The 20,184-nt window shown below is 35.9% G+C and overlaps 2 protein-coding genes across 3 annotated transcripts; one reads left to right on the forward strand and one right to left on the reverse strand.

Moving 5' to 3' along the window:
* Positions 1 to 83: 83 nt before the first annotated feature.
* LOC124646155 (alsin) lies at positions 84 to 15,040 on the reverse strand. 2 transcript variants are annotated; one of them, XM_047186237.1, is made up of 9 exons: positions 11,750 to 15,040; positions 9,658 to 9,989; positions 9,124 to 9,338; positions 7,434 to 7,767; positions 5,764 to 6,020; positions 5,152 to 5,328; positions 3,458 to 3,645; positions 2,856 to 3,019; positions 84 to 2,370 (listed from the first exon to the last, which is right to left on the reverse strand). In XM_047186237.1, exons 1-9 carry the CDS (start codon positions 14,814 to 14,816, stop codon positions 2,326 to 2,328), a joined length of 4,779 nt encoding a protein of 1,592 aa, XP_047042193.1. In that variant the 5' UTR covers positions 14,817 to 15,040; the 3' UTR covers positions 84 to 2,325. The 2 variants fall into 2 exon arrangements, with proteins under 2 accessions (XP_047042193.1, XP_047042192.1); XM_047186236.1 differs by having other exon boundaries at positions 5,764 to 6,038.
* Positions 15,041 to 15,196: 156 nt separating this feature from the next.
* LOC124646208 (eukaryotic translation initiation factor 3 subunit H) lies at positions 15,197 to 18,758 on the forward strand. Its single transcript, XM_047186305.1, has 5 exons — positions 15,197 to 15,316; positions 16,791 to 17,008; positions 17,312 to 17,471; positions 17,820 to 18,024; positions 18,375 to 18,758. The coding sequence occupies exons 1-5, from the start codon at positions 15,239 to 15,241 to the stop codon at positions 18,725 to 18,727; spliced, it is 1,014 nt and encodes a 337-aa protein (XP_047042261.1). The 5' UTR covers positions 15,197 to 15,238; the 3' UTR covers positions 18,728 to 18,758.
* Positions 18,759 to 20,184: the final 1,426 nt, after the last annotated feature.

Consider the following 20,184-nt stretch of genomic DNA (forward strand, 5'->3'; position numbering starts at 1 on the left):
ACATGTTTATGTGTATTGTTCAACATGGAGTCTTAATTCCCCCTACGAACATCTTAAGGACGCGGGTGAAATGAAAAACTGTATTTTACTGCGAATTTTATTAAATGTTAAATATATATTTTTTAAATGTTAAAACACACTTCACGAAGGACAGATATAAATAGTAATTAACATATTTATGTAACATTAATGATATGGTACTTATCAATTTCACTCACATAACAATCATTTTTACTATTCAACAATCGACATTAATTAATATTTTTAAAGAGGAAACTCACTTTTTGGATGATATAAGTCTTGGAGGTTACCATTCTAGGAATAGACTTTGCTATTTATTTTCTAAATTCAACGGTGTTACCTATTCAACTTTACTATTAAAATTGAAATCCAGTTTTTCGATTCAAATACTACAATAATGTTGTTTTGATCATGTTTCAATGGTAAGGTAACCCTCCATATTTGACTGCCAATATTAAAACCATCAGCAAATATTTCGTGTCTTTTAAGTAACAGCAGTAGCGGTCAATATATTCTGTATCCAAATCTCCACCAAGGAGTTTCCTTTTAAGTTGTGGACTTATGCAATAAAGTAACAAATATGGCTGACAATTTACTCTTTCGCGCTAAAATACCTGACCTACAATTTCTCACTGGCAACACGAAACACACTAGAGCTACAGAATAAAAACAGTTTGACACAGCAACAGAAATTTCCATTAAACAAAAAAAAGAAACAACTTGTTTGCTACATAACAATTCTTTTGTACTACCAGACCTTTGGATTATTGCTTAGCATTGTTCATTTTTAATCTATATTTAATTTATTACCTAATATACGATAAATAGGGGAAAACGGAGTGAGTAGACTTCGAATGAGACATTTTATATTTTTTTTACTTCTGATTCTACCGTTTTAATTTTATAATTTTATTATGTTCACTCACTCCGTTTTATATCCTAAAACTCAATGGCGTATATAAAATTTTGGCACTCAAAATAACTAAATGAACTAGAAAACAGGCAATACTCAAATTCTTTAGTATGATAGATAACTCATTTGTTAGTTGCCTTACGAATAAATACCTACTTTCGAATTAAATTAATTCTGCGGGAGTATTTAATGCAACTTAAATTGTGTTAGATATAAGCTAAGTCTTATTAAAAAGGTGGGGTAAATAATATAAAAATGAATGTGTCATTCATAACTAATGCTTGCAGGCACATGCTATTGCCAATATTTTACATACTATGATTACAAATACATATTATCTAAACGACCGTCACCTCGGACGGACGCGATGGGAATGATCAAAAACTACATCATAATGTTTGTAAACCAGTAACGTAGTTACAAGATATTTTATAAAAAAATACATCATTTTTAACAGTACCAATTCATGAGGTAAATTATAAAATCATTTTGTATCATTATACTGATACCACTTGCATTACCATATCTACTATTTTCTAGTATGAACCATTATGGAACTAATTCATTATTTATTATATTTTATATAAAAACAAATCAAATACAACTTGATTTTCTAGCTACTACTTTCAAGACATAAGACGCTACAATAATGATTATTAAGACAGATTATAGTGCCTTTATGATATAACAATACGCTACATAGTATAAATAAATTAACAAAAAAAAACCTATTGCATATAACGCATTATCAATTATTATTGTTCTTTATTATATTTGAAATTAAATAATTAATATCATGCCATCAGATTCAGTTGTTTATGTTTAACGAGACACTAAAAGAGTATTTTGTATTTTTAAAAGAAAACGGTCGGTTTTCATCCCTAAGCATTGGTACACGATAGACATTATACAATTACATAACAAGAAGGACTCGTAACAGTTATTTTGGGTAAGGACGTATGTTTTTGATGACGTATATTGCGCTTTAATTCGAATGATTGGCAGCATCAGGCTAGATGTTCAATTAAATTGCGCAATTTTAAAAATTGTGCAACTATCCGCATAGAGAAGATTGCGCAACGATTTTTAGCGACTCAATATTGCACAATTTAATTAATCGTCTAGGCTGCCCCTAATATTAGAAGTTGCTTAGGGCAACTCACACATTCCTGCAATTTTTTGGCAACATACCTAATGACTTGTCTTCTGAACACTTTTTAAGTTTTTATACGTCCCTACACACCTACAAGCGAACAGAACACCTAGCGAGGTCTTACAAAGCAAATTATTGCGCAAGCTACATTATTATAACTAAACTGTATATAATATATATACGCACCATTACGTATTGCGAGATCAATCGTTTCCTTTTAACTTTATAAATAGTTGCTTTAGTTGATCGACATTTTCTCTTGAAGGATTTGGAAGTAGCACGCCTGGAAATAAAATTTTGATGTTAGGTTTATTGAAATAGGATTGCATTTTGTTTGTACATTAAATTGATATGATTCAAATACGAAGGAAAGTCCACCCAATTATAATTAACTAAATTAGTTTCTGCATTAACTCAGAACAGAACATACAAAGTAAAAGATATGTATTGTATTAAAAATCACATAATTTGCCTAGCCTTTTCCCAATTTTATTGGGGTTGGCTTCTAGTCTAACCAGACGCAGCAGAGAAGTGCCTATCTGATTCACAACCCAGTTACTCGGGCAACCCTATACACCTTAATAAGACTGGTTTTTCAGACATTCTGTTCTGTAAAGACCCAGAACGACTGCCAAACTTGTTGAAATGACTGATGAAGAAATCTTTATGACAAAGAAAACAAAATTATACCCCTAAAGCACTCTCAAAATCACTACTAAGTTCATTGTAATACCAACCCAAATATATCAAAAATAAAGTCCACATTACCTTAAGCGTAGTGAACATGAGCCCCAACTCTCCGTGCTGCATGGCCGGTTCCAGGAAGTCTTCAATGAAGTGTATTTCTGAGCCTAGCTGTAGGATCCGAGCTCGGACTACTACGAAGTGAAATACTGGGAATAACTCGTCCATACTCCAGAGGTAGTTAGAACCTGGAAGATAATTTTATAAGTTTAGTGTTGCCATCCTAAATGGGGGAAAGAGGGTTTACCAAATAATAATAATAGAAACATAACGTAAAAATGATACAAAAAAAAAATTGTTATTACATTATAAGGTGTTAAAAATAATAATTTTGTGTATTTATCTGTTTGAAGAAAAGCAAGACACGAAGTAACTGGTGGTACATAATTTATTGAGAAAATCTTTACCCGGAATAAATTATAGAAAAGACTATGCAAACAATAGAGAAAGTATGTATTTACAGGGTTACAATATTTCTTTTTAAAATACATCATAATTACCTGAAGGTTATTTACAAGGTAACAAGTAAGGTGAATATATTATTTGAATTATTATAGAACAGAAAAATCATCACAAAACAAGCGAAATAAAAAACAATTTTATAATTTTCCTCAACAGACACTTACCCAGCTCATGTTGAACAGCAGTAGTCATCTTCTGGAAAGTACTTCTGATAACCAGAAGCTTCTCAATGGGCGAGAAGGTTGTCTTCAGTTGCTGTAACGTCTCCACGGCTTCTTGGAAGAGCTGCTCTTTGAGGGGGGAAGTCGGGGACATTTGGTTGTTAGGGCCAGTGTAGCCTACCCAGAATTTTCTGGAAAGAAATAGAATGTGATGAAGAACTAACGAAGAGGTAACAATATAGCATTAGGCATTATATCTTGACTACTATATTCGGGGAAATTTTTTGAACATTAGAATATTTTTTCTTGGCAAAGAAAATGGGATATATTGCATGTATTCTGTGAAGGTTTTAAAGAACAAAAAGTATTAGTTGATATTAGTGCCGTAGATGAATAAGATTTTATAAAAAACTGGCTGGGGCCCGATTCTCCTAATTTTACTTAAGCGACATACGATTCATATTCGACTGCGATCCAATCACGTCTCGATTACGATTGAAGCGTATGTGGCATTCCGCTATTTTTGAAATAAACGTTTTTATCCTTTTCTGTCATTCAATAATGAATCATTTTGTCTGCAAATGATTTACAATTGCAATATGATTGTAGAGCAAACTACCGTATAGACCAAAATCACCAATCGCAAACCGGGAATACGATTGGTCTTATATTAGCAGCAGAATGGCCGATAGGGTTAAAACTGCTATTGCGATCATATTGCGATTCAATTTCTATTCGATTTTGATATTATTAACTTAGGAGAATAGGCTAGTTTCCTAAAAAATAATAATTAGTCCGTCTTGTAGATTGTCCAAAATTAAGCGATACGTATTTTTTCTTTTTTAAATTGGATCAGAACTTGTTAAGATATAGCGTGTTAAAGTTGAGTGTGACGTCACAAGTTGCTACAATTTTCAGGACACTGTGACGTAAAAGGCCCCCACTCCTAATTTTTGAAGTGTATTATCTTTGTCATTTTATGTTTAATTAAAAAAAGAAAAAATACGTATCCAATATTTTTTGATTATCTAAAAAGCGGACTAAATATTATTTCATTATTTCGACCCTGGACACTACCCTATTGGGCCCCTGGTTTTGGTAACGATCTCCATTGAAAACGGACTTTGATATCGGATATAATTTATATAAAGCTTATGTCAAAATTCATCTCTAATCACAAATTAGACGACAGACAGGTTATGGAAATTGATTTCTATTAACGGCCAGTTTCTTCATCAAAAGTTAAAGTTAAAGTAATGTCTAAAGTAAAAGTAACGGTCAAATTCGTTTTTTCAAGGCTAAAATGACAGCAAAATTCATAGAGAAAATTAATTTAACCATTACTTTAACTTTAGACATTACTTTGACTTTTACTTTGGCTTTAACTTTTGATGAAGAAACTGGCTGTTATAGTTCGGCCGTTCAGAGAATGCGTTCCTGACACCTGTCAGTTAGTTATTTGACCAAGTTATTTGACACTCAGTTTGGACCAAAATTATAACATTCATTGATTATTGATATAATAATGTTGTTTTAAATTTATTTCATCAATTGTTAAAACGGTAAACAATCAGCAAAAAATTTTTATCGTAACTGCAACGCCATTACAAAGTTACGTCGTCAGTTCAATCGCGATGTGTCAGGAACGCATTCTCTGAACGGCCGAACTATAGTCTTTTAATAGCTAAATTACTCACTGATCAATCCCCAAAAAAGCCATTAACGTCAAATCCGGCTGTCTATTCCACTTCAACAGCCGTCGCCAGTATAAATCATCTTCCCTCTTGTTGTGTAGCGCGTATAACACGAACAGCGCCGGGTGGACGCGCGGTAGTAGTGTGGGCTGTAGAAGCGATGCTGCTGATACCACCTCCCTGGAAATATTTACACAAATTACGATCATTTTCGATTTTTCGGCATTTTCGAATATGCTGTTTTCAGAGATCCGCGAATTTATAAAAAAAAAATGCATGTTTCTATTTATTGATTTCATAGGTCGTTTTGTCATATGTTAACATCATGAGTTGACGGTAAAAGATAATTCAGTAGACCTTGGAATTTTGCTCATGAATGGTCATGCTGAAAATACTATTTACGGGCTGACTACAGCACATGTCGGGCCGATTTAAAAAAACATAGTGGCGATTGGAGACGTTTTAAGTTGATTATAAACATAATCGAAAAGGAGAAAATCTGACAACCCTGTTTACGGGACTACCATAAAATTGGGTTCTAAAGTTAAATCTGGCAGGCAAACTTAACATTTTTGGGAAAAGCTGATATTTCTAAACAAATGACAAAAATCTCACCCATCAATAGGATTACTATCCACCTCAACTCCATCCTCCCTTTTCTTATAAGGCAGTACAGCATCGGTACCCTCAGGAGGCAACGCTGGGAACAGCAACCTCACAACCTGATACAGCCTAGCAGTAATACTCTTCAGTTCCTTCACAGCATGGCTGAGCAACAACGGATGAACTCTAACTCCTCCATAGGTAGTGTTGAAGGCGTTGGTAAGGCCTAGGACTAGTTGGCCTAAAGGATGGTGGGTTGACTCGCAGGCCTGTGGATATGGGACAAGCTGTTGATAAATATGCTGTAGTGTTTTCTGAATGTTGGTACAGGTTTTTAAAATTGTTCTTAGAGTTTAATAATGTTTAATTGATTTATTGGTAGTAAAAGTGGTAGATCAGTGTGGCAACCCAGCCTAGATTTTTGGCTCGGGTTTTCGCTGCCGGATTTCGCATAGCAAGTAGCAATTAAATTGCTTGGTTTTCTTACTTAAGGCGACGAATTGGTCAACAATAATTCCATAACCGGCACGCGCATCTAAGGCGCCAAAAGGGGTCGGAGCGTCAGAGCGGGGCGAGGATAACAATACGCGCGCTAGCTTATAACTAAAAGTCGTAAGCGACAAAATGGTTTTGTAATTTTATTATTTAGAAATGATAATTTGATAAAAATTCCTTCTACAATTTTAAAGAGTATGTATATACTCAACTACTAAAAAAGTTAAGAGGCTTAAATCGGTCCCGTTTGCCCATAATATGTGAATCTCTTTTTTAAAAGAGGTATGTTTGATATATTTTTCTCTGTTATAAAAGTTACCTAATCATGTTTCTACGTCTAACAAAATAAGGTTTATATCATGAACTTTCAGGTAACCAAGTTGTATTTTGATCCGTTTTGTATTTACTGAGAAAAATTGAGATCCTTGGCGCCAAAAATTCCAATTCGTCCTCTTAATATTTCTTAACGGTAGAATTCCGTGGGTCGCGGCTGACGCAGCCGCATGCGGTGCCATACATTTTCATAGGTTGACAATAGTCTATGAAATATGAAATGCCGATGCCCGCGACACAAGCGCGCGGCCTACGAATTTCGTGAACCGCTCGCGGCCGTACGCATCTCAACATGGTCTAGCGCTTAATAACATCTATAGAATCTTAGTAAAACCAGAATTGAATTGTTTTTTATTTAGTCGGCAAAACTACTTTTTGTTTTCATTACAATTCAAATGCTTTTGAATCAGTATTCGTAGTATCCTTCTTCATTTCTACTTTTTAAAGATAGGGTCGATTGGTATTCTTTTTTCATAATACAGCCACAGCAGCACGTCATCCTCCTCTTCTTCAAGGATATCAATTAGCACTTCGACTAGAGGGAACGGACGAACAAAATCTACTAATTTCAAGACAATGCCGCGCGCGGCTTACGAAATTCGTCGGCCGCGCGCGACTGGCGCGGACCTCGGCAGCGGTGCCATACATTTTCATAGGTTGACTATTGTCGCGCGCGGCCGACGACTGTCGTAGGCCGCGCGCGGCTGCGACAGCCGCGATCCACGGAATTCTACCTTAAGTTTCATATGGTAAAACTTAAGTTAAGCTTGGCATGTTTTTTATCTTATTATAAAAAATGATCTACTAATTTAGGGGATGGGGCCATATTCGTTTTAAAATAAATAGATACTCACATTATACAAATACTGCTGCACTTCCGTATAGTTCTCCAAATTTAGAGTCTTTTGTCCGAAGTGCGGTATAACTTCTAAGCGGTCCACAGACTTATCCATTTCATTACTTCTTTTCCTCATAGACATTTTATTCCTCTCTTTGTGCGAACACGATATGGCAACGGCAACATTTTGCCAGATCTTCACGTTGTCTATGGTATTGCCAGATGGGCCATTGGCAAAGTGGTTGCCAGTCGGCGTAAGGATGGACTCTGAGACACCGAGGCATTGGAAGCATTGTCGAAAGAGAGCGTTCCATTTTTGGTTTGGGGCTACGCTTAGTTTTCCGAATGAGCTGAAAGTAATATAGCTGAAGTTAGTAATATAAAACGGGAACAAATATAATGACCACCATAAAATGCTTTGATACCCTTAGTTTGGTAACCAGAAATATCTACTGAACACCAGAAAAATAAAGTCTAAAAATGTAATAGTACCAGCTATTTTAGTCACGACTTCACTTTAAATTGTATTCGACCACCAAATTTAGTAAATGATCACCAACTCTTGACGACCAAATTAATGTATTATTTTTGCCTAAATAAGTCACTGTGATTGCCATAAAATGTAGGCTTATTACCAAATAAAGTATTATGATGCCATATTAAGTTATGTGTCCGGCTTGCAATGCATGCGTGAGTGTCAGTATGACGAGTGACAGGGGAAAATGGAAGAAAATGACAGATTGCGCCGACCCCAAGTAAAATTGGGAACAGGGCAGGAGAAAGAAGAAGAAGAATGTGTTTCTCAATACACTCCCTCGAAAACACACTCTTATCGCACTGTTTAGAGGCATGCAATAGACAATTTTCCACCCTAGTGCAGGAAAAGGGTCCCCATAATGTTATTACATTTATTGTATCAGGCCGAACTTATTTTTTTGGAGTCAGTTTACTTAAACAGGATAGCAAGATGTAAAAACTTTGATTATCATTTTATATTAAAACGCTGGTATAATTTTGATGATCATTTACTACTTTTGGGATAACAATGATTTATTTGGACTCATTTTGCTTAAATAGGATAGCAGAATTTAAAAACTTTGGTTGTAATCTTACTTTAAATGGTGGTTTAATTTTGGTGATCATTTACTATTTTTGGCTTACGCATGATTTATTTTGGAGTAATTTCACTTAAATAGGATAGCAAAGTGTTAAAACTTTGGTTATAGTTTTACATTAAAATGCGAGTTTCATTTTGGTGATCATTTACTATTTTTGTCTGCTATTTGTTACTATATCTGGTGATCAGTTAAACATAAGCCATATAAAACTTATACAATTAAAACAATCAGTCTATAAAATCTAATGACCTTAGATAGTACAGCCTTACAAACATGGTAAGTAGTTCTTATAAATCGGTACTACAGGATATAATAATTTCAAGATTCGTTAGATATCGTCTAAGATCCGACCGAGAACGAAGCAATGAAAAAACCTTGGAAACATCAGCTGTACAAAAACGGCCTTGTCACTATTAAACTAAGGAAGTAACATATTTTCTTTCGTGCAAACAATATGTATACTTTGTAACGTTAAATACAAAACTTTATAAAATTCAATCGCTGCCAATCCACAAAGCAATAATGACATGTTAATTTATTTCACGGCAAAAAACACGCAAAGCAAAATCGACTTTAATATCAACTTACTTAGGTTTAGAATTCGTTGGCAGGACCGGGTTAGATACGTTCAAATGCATGGTAGCGTTTGATATTTTAACGCCTTCAGTCCACGCTCCACTGAGGGACCCTTCGATCTTGTCTCCGCTGGAGAAGGTCAGGATGCCCTTGCCTGAGAACACGCCAGCTGAACGAAACTCCCCTTCGTAGTGGGTACCGTCTTCGAATACCATTACACCATGACCCTGAAAGAGAAACATAATACTATAGTGACATGGGAAGCAATTTTATATTGCACCAGGGAATCAAAGCACGTAAAAACAATGGTTTTTACTTTATGTGGACCTCTTATACCACCCACCACCAATATAGTTGAGCGAAGTAGATAATAATAACATATATTATATTTTCCAAGATTGCGAGATTATGACATTGGTAATGTCCTAATCTACGGAATAGATTAAGAAAATTCTTTGACTAATGGAAAGCCAAATTATTTGTGCGGGTTGTCTTAATATAGGGACGTAGATACTAAGCTGCTACGGGAATAATTACAATACTTACCGTCAAAACATCTTGCATGAACAGTCCCTCATAATAAATGCCGTCCAAAGTCACAATCAAACCGCAGCCATGTTTCTTATTATCGCTCCAATTTCCCAAATATTTCTCCCCTTTACCTATATCATCCATTACTCCATACCCTTGTCTGACACCATTGACCCATTCCCCCGTGTAAATGGTAGCTGATGATGAAGTAAAGTCTCCTTGCTTCTTGATCCCATGGCCATGGGGGTTGCCATCTTTAAAATAACCCTCATAAATGTCACCCGTTGTGTATTTCAAGACACCGTAACCGTTTTGAAGGTTGTCCTTCCATTGGCCTTCGTAGATTCCTGAAATGGAATTGAATGAGTCATGTTATTGTGGCCTCCTTTTGTTGGAAATGAACTGGCTGATTATATGTTTTTTTTTATTGTGGGTGTTATTGTTAACTATACTATTTAAAATTAGAATAGGTTCATGTGTGCTATTATTAGGGGATTTTACTAGTACGCCAACGGTAACTAATTTAATGGAAAATTTAATATAGGGGATTATTATGCGGTTGATAAAATTAGGTATAGCTTCATGTAATGAGTAAGATATGTGTATATAATTACTTATCAAACGCGGACTTTGTTTATTATCGTGGTCACTGAAAATTCCCATGATGGAATAAGAATTACTTTATCGCAATTATTTAGAACTGACGTTGTTAGGATATTATATTTAAATATTGTACTATTTAAATTAAATATTACATATAATAGTAATACAGCTAGTTAATTACTATACGGAAATTCCTGGTACTATTCGAGTAAATTTTCTAAATCCAGGAAGGGTTAAAATTTGCTATTTACCGGGAAGGACTTACGCACTTACGTAGATTGGTATTCAATGAATATTTGCTAACTAAATACATGTAAAAAATCCCACCATAAGCGGTATAAGTATTTAAAAACGTTTTCCAAGGTCAGAATTTCGTTACATCGGTATTACCTTGACACTAATATTCTTATTTGGAGTAAAAATTTGCATATTACTTACTACGTTATACGAGTGCAAATGTACGACGAACAACAGTGTCTTAGTTTTAAAATTCTTTGATAAATACTAGGTTCTTAATAGCTAGCAGACAAACAAAAACATCAGTTTTTAATGATAGTATAGTGGTGACAATTGTTGCAAATTGATATTTCCTTGTATTGGAATCATCTATCTATATATATAAAAGAAAGTCGTGTTAGTTACACCACTTATAACTCAAGAACGGCTGAACCGATTTAGCTGAAAATTAGCAGGGAGGTAGTTTAGAGCCAGGAGAAGGACATAGGATAGTTTTTGTCACCATTCGGCTACGGGAAGCAGTTATCTCGGGACGCGGGTGAAACCGCGGGCGGAAAGCTAGTATACTTTTAAATACATACCTACTTCCCACTCTCTACGTAAGATATTGCGTCAATACAATTTCAAATATAGCATTAGTGTCCCCAAATTATTAAATAAATATATCAACATATTATTTGTCTAATTGTTTCCTATTACAAACCGCAGGCTCATTACTTCTGTGTACCTACATGACCAAATTAGTTCTAACTACATAAATTGCACTAAGTATTGATTTACTTATGATTTGTAATAAGTTCAATATTATTACATAAGTACCTATGTATCCATTACTACAATAAACAATGTGATTCATATACTAATGAATCATAAGTTATACAAACAAATCAAATTTACGCCTTCGAGGCTGCGAAAAAAATATGACGCGTATGAAAATCTAAAGAATTTGTAGTCATAGACCACTTAAATGTATGACGTCCAAGTAATAGGAAAATGTTCATGAATCAATATGTAGTCAATAAGTCGCCATTTTCAGTTCGGAACTTTTGTGAAATTAATTAATGCGTGCGTCACAAGTTGTATATTGATATTTTAGATAAACAAAGATCGGCAAGCCTTAGTTCCCTTTAGAAGAACAGATAAATATTATATTAGTAGAAACATAAAAGATGGTGTTGCTAGTTTAGTAGAAGTTATTGTAAAAAGTTTGCACACAATTCGCGAAAAATACAGGCATAGTGAAGTTAGTCAGACTTAGAATTCTTACCTACACTTGGCATTTCCATCTTCCCATGTCCACTTAACGCGTTCAGCTGAAACTGTCCCACGTACAGCTTGCCATCAGGCCACTCCACCTTCCCGCTACCATGGATCTTCCCATCCAACCATCTCCCAGTGTACTTAGCGTCTTTGTAAAAAGCATTCTTGTTTGAAAATGTGTGAGTGGCCGTCCTCACAGCGGGCGGTTTGAAATTGTCTTTATTCAGAACAAGTCTTATTGATGTGTTCAAAGAATGTGTCCACTCCGTTTTCTCTTGCTCTGTGGTTGTTGCTACTGAGATTGTTTCTTCAGGCGTCGTCAGCTGAATTACGTTTTGCAGAGAGTCGGTGTTTGGAATCGGTTCCACCCATAAGGTTTCTAAAGGATGAACAATAGGTGTACTCCCACTGACGTGCACGAAAAGGTCGTTGAAAAGGACAAACCAGTGCGACGAAAAACGCCCAGGATTCACTAAATTAAGTTGGCGAGATTTCGATTCTCTAACAAGGCGTCGTTCAGGCGTCCGGTACTGTTCAAGGCTCTTCCCTATCGTCTCCCAAAATAACTTTGTGACATCCGCTTCCTTCCGTTTCTTTTCTTGTTCGTCTATCAAAGAGTCAAGCGACGCAATTACTTTGTTTAATCTCTCATCTATGTTGGATTTAGCGTCGACCTTTTTTCTTTTGGTTTTATACCTCAATAGCGATTGAGCTATGCATTTATAGGAGCTCAATCTTGTTAGAGGTTGTATGAAGGCGAGGCATACTATGGCTTCTAAAGTCTTTTTATTATTCTTCTGTTTGTTAGTCGGGAGCTGATCGCTGAACAAACTATAAACACTAGACGGGACATCGACGACGCTGTTAATCTGCGCGAAGCCGCCGATAACTATCAAATTGCTTACAGCTACGTAATACTTTCTGTACAAATAAATAAACTCTTCTAAATTTTTAATTAAAGAAATATCACATTCGTTTATATGCTTCTCGGCGTACTGCCACATCGAGAGAACATTCAGAGCAGTTATGTTCAATATGTCCCCAAAAATATCACAAACTGTTTCGTAAATATTGGAATGTGTAGTTACAGCTTTACTTTTCTTAAGGAAAGGTTTAACAAGATTATGATATATCAAAAGCATCTCCTCTAGATATCTTTGAGCAATGGACAGATCTTGGAACTCTGGACATTTGGACGACTCTTCTATTGAGCAATAGCTGATGTTGCCTGATGATAATATTCTCCAATGGTAGCACATGTTTTGGGGTTTAGTTACAAAATTAAGGGTTTCAGCTATTTGCACGTCTTCTGAGTTGTTTTCAGATTCCTCTTGATCTTTTTTCATATTCAAGTTAACAATAGCATCTGTGTACCCTTCAGTGTGCTTTCCCATATAAAAAATATTTTCATTATGAGTGTATGCCAGTGTATGGTGATCAGTGGCTATCATGTCTCTTACTCTATCACTGTCAGAATTCTCTGTGAACTGCTTAGGACCACTTTTATCTTCTCTGCTGTCAAAGCTGACTTGATGGAACTGGTTGTAGCCCCACATGAAGAGCCTGCCATCTAGAGTCAAAGCTGAACAGTGCCACTTACCACAAGAGACCTTCTGAAGTCCAAAGCCAGATAAGCTCATGACTACCATTGGTTTTATTCTTTTGACTGTATCTCCTACACCTAGTTGCCCATATGATATGTCACCCCAAGTCCATAGTTCTGTGGCTAAAATATTCTTACCAAGTTTAGACATGTTTTTGAGGTTCTCTGTTTTTCTTGCAGCTTCAAACTCTTTCTCACTGCTTATTGTGCTTGTGGAGAAATGTAAATCCTCCAAATTACAGTTTGAGGTACAGCTGTACATAAGAGAATTGATTTCTTCATTTTCACTTCGCAGTTGTAGTTCCACAGCATCATTATTGTCACTGCTGCCACTAACATGTCTTGATAATGTTGCCACTTTGTCACCTACAGTTTTCACTCCTTCATAAACAAAGTTTGTTAGGTTTGATACATTCTCCTTTATTATCCTAGTGGGTTTTTCTGTGTACTCTACTAAATAATCTTCACCAGCTGAGACCCAAGAGAGCTGCCTGCTCAAAAACTGTCTAGCAGCATCAGTGTTTATAAAAATATTATTAATTTTATCTCCAGAAGCTTCACCATTTTCTTTTTCTGTGTGGTCATCACCATTCTCTGTTGATTTAGCATCTTGAGAATTTATTTCTGCCTCTAAGTGTGCATTTTTTTGTGAGTTTGTTCTTGCTATTTTTGATTCCTCAGACGAGGGACTAGAATCTTCTGTTAAGCTATGAGCATCAACATGAACATCAGTTTGTGGGGCTGTAGTACTACTAGAATCTTCACTAGACTTACTAATTTGAACACCTAAAGGGCAGGTTTCTGATAGGGATGGCACGGATGCGGGGGATGCTAGGCCTATTATTGTCTGGCATTGTGAGCAATTTGAAGCAAACACTTCCTCATCATCATTATCACTTTCTGTATCACAGTTGCCAGACCGTCTGACATTCTTCCTAGCTATCACTGCAGCAAAGTTCTGACCCACTGAAGCACTGTACACAGTCCTCCCTTCAAAAAATGGAATTTTCTTAACATTACTAGTGTCTATGGAAAGTTGGGGCATACAGCCTGAGCCCCACAGCTGCCCATCACTACTTATAAACAGCTGTCCAAAATCACTTGTCACTACATTTCTAAACTTCACTTTATAACTGGAACTTTTAAAACCATGAGGACAACACTTAGCATCCTCCTTAACAATAATTTCTTCTTTGTTTTTAAAACTAGCATTTGTCTTATATAGTCGCCCATGGACATCTATAATGTAAAGGATATCATTATAGTACGATATGTCTATTGCTGAGATGCCGCTGATTTTCTTAAAATTCAAAGAGTCTTCCAAAGCTTCGCAGTGATAAAGACCATGGTCATTTCCTAACACAATGAAGTCTGTGCCCAGAGAACACAGTTTAACAATTTTATCAGGTACTTGCTGGGACAATGGCACGTTCAACGGTGTTAGTCCTCTCCAGAAATTATGCTGACTCATTATTTATAAATCACTTCCTTTCTTCATGGAAAGTAGGAGTATCATCGATTTAAATCAGGGCGGAAGAACTAATGTACACTTTCGCGAGTCGTGGTCGCACATATTACACCGTGGATTGCAACTGTTCACTATGAGATACATTTACGACGAAATATTTATATAAACTAGGAAAAACACTGATTTATTTATCTTTGTTTGATAAGATTTTTTATAAACTTTTGATTGCTTTTGATTGACAAATAATCAAATTGACAGCTGACAGCTGATTGAGCTGTAGACAAAATAGACTGATTTCTATAGACAAAATGTTTATAGACAATAGACCATAAAGAAACGTCGATTATTATTTTAGCAGTAGTAACATTGGCACGTTAGCTGTCAAACACTCAAACCTTTCAAAATCAATCTAACCTTTCACAAAAATGGCGAACCGTAGTGGGCCTGCTAGGCGCGTTCCTGAAACTGAAGCCACAATTACGTACGTTCAGTGCGATGGATTGGTATGTACACCATTGTTTATATCTAAGAAGCAAGTTTTCATTAAAATCTATACTTGGTATATTTGCTATAACTGTAAAGCTGTGCATCATCGACACGTCATGTATTCTCTGTTTTTATGCTTTGAGCAGCGTAAATCCATTATTTACACTGTTCACATATGTTTTCGGTGTTTGTTTTAATGTTATGACGTATATTATCATGTTGCAACTATCTTTATTGGCTTCTTGTAAAAGCCTATTTAGGTTATGTTGTGAACCCAAACTGTGTACTTTGGTTCCTGGATTAACCATTGATACTCCAAATTCGTCACTACCCTCAATATTTTTGATACTTTTATGACCAGTAATTCCCAAATTACCCATCAGATTGTTCATTTCAAGTGCAGATTGTCCTAAATATTAGAAGTTAGAATTAATTGTTTACTATGTGAAAGTTTAATGAGTATGAGTCATGCACTCTTTTCGGACGTTTACCTCGCGACCCAGACACTTACAGAGATGATCTCACTGTGTGACATTGAGTAACTTTGGCTGGACACATTAGCATCTGGATGCTGTGTATTTTGCATACATTTTTAATGGCCAGTTCATTAGGATGCCAGGCTGCTATAAATCCTCTTTGTTTGTAAACAATGATAACATCATAATATATTCTGTATTTGAATTTAGTACCAGAGTTAGTGTTGATCACTAACATAAATAACTATGACAACACTGAGATTGGATAAAATTGAGGAAGCTTTATTTGGCCTAATTGAGTGGATGATTGATGCCTCGCAATGATATTAAAATTTGAGCAATTTAATAGTTAGATTTTGTTGCTTTTCATGAATTCATACCATTTACACAGCAGTGCAAAAGGTTTTGAATGTGTTTTGAAATGCTATGAGAATACATTTTTTACATAAATGGATGTGTGATCTATCTCAAATCTTGGGTAATATTGAGCTTGTAAACTAATCTTTAAACTGAGTAGAATAAGTCAACTACTTTGTAGTAATTTGAGAAAATCACGATTTGTTACTCAAGTCATCATAGTCATGAAAAAAAAAGTTAGTTTTCCTTATTACTCTTATTTTTAAATATAGTGAGATATTTCATCAGAATTTTGTTATTGTTAGCTGTTTAGTAATCAGTAAACAAAAAGTATAGTTTGTGGGTGGGCTGTTGTTGTTTTGTCTTCATTCAATGCAACAATTATTATTTCACACATTGAAAATAACAAAACACATTAGTCTTCCTCACTGATAACTTTAATTCCACCACTACCTATAATGTAATTGTTTTTCTGCATTCAAACAGACTTTTTATCAAGCTTTTATCTTTTTAAATTAAGTATCTGTAACACCTCTATACATTCATTCACTTATAGCTATCATTCCAGGATTTAAACCTTAGGCAACAGCATAATTACTTTAAAGACAAAAAACACCATTCATATAAAAAAAATGTTTAAAGAGTTTATTACTTTTAGGCGGTAATGAAAATAGTGAAACATTGCCATGAGGAATCATGCAGCAATATGGAGGTGGCCCAGGGAGCGCTGCTCGGTCTGGTGGTGGAAAACCGTCTGGAGATCACCAACTGCTTCCCGTTCCCCAAGCACGATGATACCATGGACGAGGAGGAGTATCAGCTTGATATGATGAGGAGACTGCGCCGTGTGAATGTTGATCATTTCCATGTTGGATGGTGAGTGGAAATATCCCTCGTAACAAACATTGCTATAATATAGTATCTAACTTTCTAATTTAGTCCAGATATTTGTTATTTAGTTGGTTATAATTTTATTAACCTGTATTTTAAAGCAATTGTACTTAAACTTTTTGTCTCTCAAAAGTCATTTTAATGAATTTCTTTTCCTCGTGATTGATGGAATATTGGTCTGCAATAAATATTAAACAATGACTAATCAGAACTACAAAATTTTTCAGCTTCAAAGTTCCAATGATATGCTATAAATTAAGACTAAATTCTTAAAATACATTTCTCCAGGTACCAGAGCGCAGATGTGGGCAACTTCCTGAGCCAGTCTCTGCTCGAGTCGCAGTACCACTATCAGACCTCCATCGAGGAGAGTGTGGTTGTCATCTATGACACCAAGAAGTCTGCACGAGGCTTCCTCACGCTGAAGGCTTACCGCCTGACTCCTCAGGTTAGTGCTAAACATTGACTCTGTTGTAGTGTTATTCCACATCATTCTCAGAAAGATTGAATGGAAAATTACCTACTCACGTCAAGATTCCCTTTTATCTTCTCTTAATTTCGAATGATTATAATTCGGCATCCACATATAAAGGGCAGGGAGATTATTCTCATTTCACTTTGTACTCAATAGTCTCAAGTAATTTAATTGCGAGTGCTCAGGTAGCGCGCACAAAGCGCGCAGCATTTACTCACTCTTCTTTACCTTTACACATGCGCTCTTTTACGCATTGTTTTTTGTTATCTTGACAAATCTCTAGATCTCGCGTTTATAAATCTTCCCAAATCTATTTTCCAGGCCATCGCCATGTACAAGGAAGGTGATTACACACCAGAAGCCCTGCGTAACCTGAAGATTGGCTACGAGAGCCTGTTCATCGAGGTGCCTATAGTGATCCGTAACTCTCCGCTCACCAACATCATGATGTCTGAGCTGTCTGAGATGATCCCTGAGGAGGAGGGGTCCAAGTTCCTGGATTTGGGAACTGCTTCAGTATTGGAAGGTTGGTTGGAATTATTTTAGGCCAGACTTTGCTATGTTACTAAGCGTGTATTGTAAATTAACGTGAACTTGCAGTGCGCGTGTCAAATAAGTTTGAGCCTCTCAAGTTTGTCATAAGGCGGCATGTGTGTACGCTGTAATATTTTGTTAGTACAATTTGACAATCCTGAAGTCAACTTTGGAACGAAGAAATTTGACAATAACTACATGCGTAACCCTCCATACTTATTTAGTTTTGTTGCGTTTCGGAAAACACTATGTAACCCCCTTCAAAAACGTCGAGCATTTGTATAATTTTCGTCATTTCTGTAGACATGAAACAGTATCATCATGTTACCTTTTGTCCCACAGGCCAACTCCGCAGCCTAATGGAGCGCGTAGACGAACTGAACCAGGAAGCCATCAAGTTCAACAGATACCAACAGTTAGTTGTACGTCAACAACAGGACAAGCACCGCTGGTTGGCCAAGCGGACACAAGAGAACTTGGCCCGGGCTGCCAAGGATGAACCACCGCTACCTGAAGAAGATATGAACAAACTCTTCAAGCCCCACCCCGTTCCGCCTAGGCTTAACCCTATGATCGTTGCTGGTCAGATTAACACCTACAGCCAACATATAAGCCAGTTCTGTTCCCAGAGTCTTGCTAAATTGTATCTGACGCAAGCACTCCAAAACGCTAAGGAATCTAAGCAGAACAACTAGTTTTGTATTGTATTAAATTGAGTGTCACATATTTGAGTTTTTATTTCTGTTTTCGTTTTCATCCTGTCCACATACCCACCTATCCTGACTATCAATATCATAAATGCGAATTTCTTTATTCCTAATTTAACTACTTACTATAAATCTATGAGCTGAACTATTCACAAATCTCTCGTGAGCACTCGCACCACCACACAGACCGATTAAAAGGCCGTCTAGAAAAATATGGGAGGCGTGACATGAAGTTTTGAAAAAATCAAAAATATGCAATAACTTCGTAAAAGTATCTACTTATGCATATTGTATACTATATTTAACTTAAACAGCGTTGGAATACGTAACGCCTATTAATTTGAAAATAGCAATGCGCGCTCAAAGTCCGAAGCAAGCGTCTAGTTCGAGCGAAAAGCTTGGTAACTAGGTACTTATTTAGGCGGATAAAAGCACATTTATATTCTGTAACAGACTCGTAAACAAGATCTAAGTGTTGTTACTTTTTCATAAACTTTTTATTAAGATGAAGTCAATCTGTTATTCGACAGAAAATCTTCATCCACATTAATTACATAATTTGATTATTTCCTTTGATTATCCTACCGCAAGTTTAATACACGCAAAGCATTGGATTAACCGCCCGCCAAAGGATAATAGTGATAAATTGAGATTGTCCCTCAATTGCTACAAATTGCTTTATTTTCGTCCCGACGTCGCCCACCTATAATTGGGGTATCTGTCTCTGTATAAATTGAGTTAATTATATAGATGGCTGATCTTGTCATTTATTTTAAATGTCGGGTTACTAAGTTTCCTTTGCTATGAAAATTCATGCGGTGTGATGGTAACTGCATCTAGGATTTAATTCGCAGTGATAGATTTCCCGCCGATTGCAAAAAATCTGGAAATAGAACCTAGTTAGGTTACCTAACTACTTATATATCATCAATTTTACTTTTTTATTGTTGCCTCAGTGAGTAGATAAAGAAAAAAGTGTACAACCATAAACCGCTATTTATGATTCCTAGGATGGCGGGCGATTTTATTAAATAATGGCCAAACGTTATTAATTAATATTTCTTTTTAATTAATAAATACTTCATCCTATTGTACCCGAACATGCCGTCGTTGTTTGACTTCCTAAATGCCCATCCACCTGCTTCCAAAGTTGTCTTAATAAGGCCATGCTTGGCCGCCATTTCTGCTACCTGCTGAGCAAAAGGACTGGCGACATGATGAGAATAAAAATAGGCTTAACAGCTGCCTCGTATGTTCTGCTAATATTATGCTATTAAATTAGTTTGCTATTAAAGGGCGACATCAATTTCTTAGCTACCGGTAGGTACACGTATCGAAATAGGTAGGCAAGTGAGATACATAAATAATCAACTGCGATATTTATCTTCTTAGGACTATGCCACAAATCTATGAGTGATTTTGTCTGTTTAAGTAGGTACTTTCAC

The sequence above is a fragment of the Helicoverpa zea genome, chromosome 3 (assembly GCF_022581195.2).
Source record: "Helicoverpa zea isolate HzStark_Cry1AcR chromosome 3, ilHelZeax1.1, whole genome shotgun sequence".
NCBI lineage: Eukaryota > Metazoa > Arthropoda > Insecta > Lepidoptera > Noctuidae > Helicoverpa > Helicoverpa zea.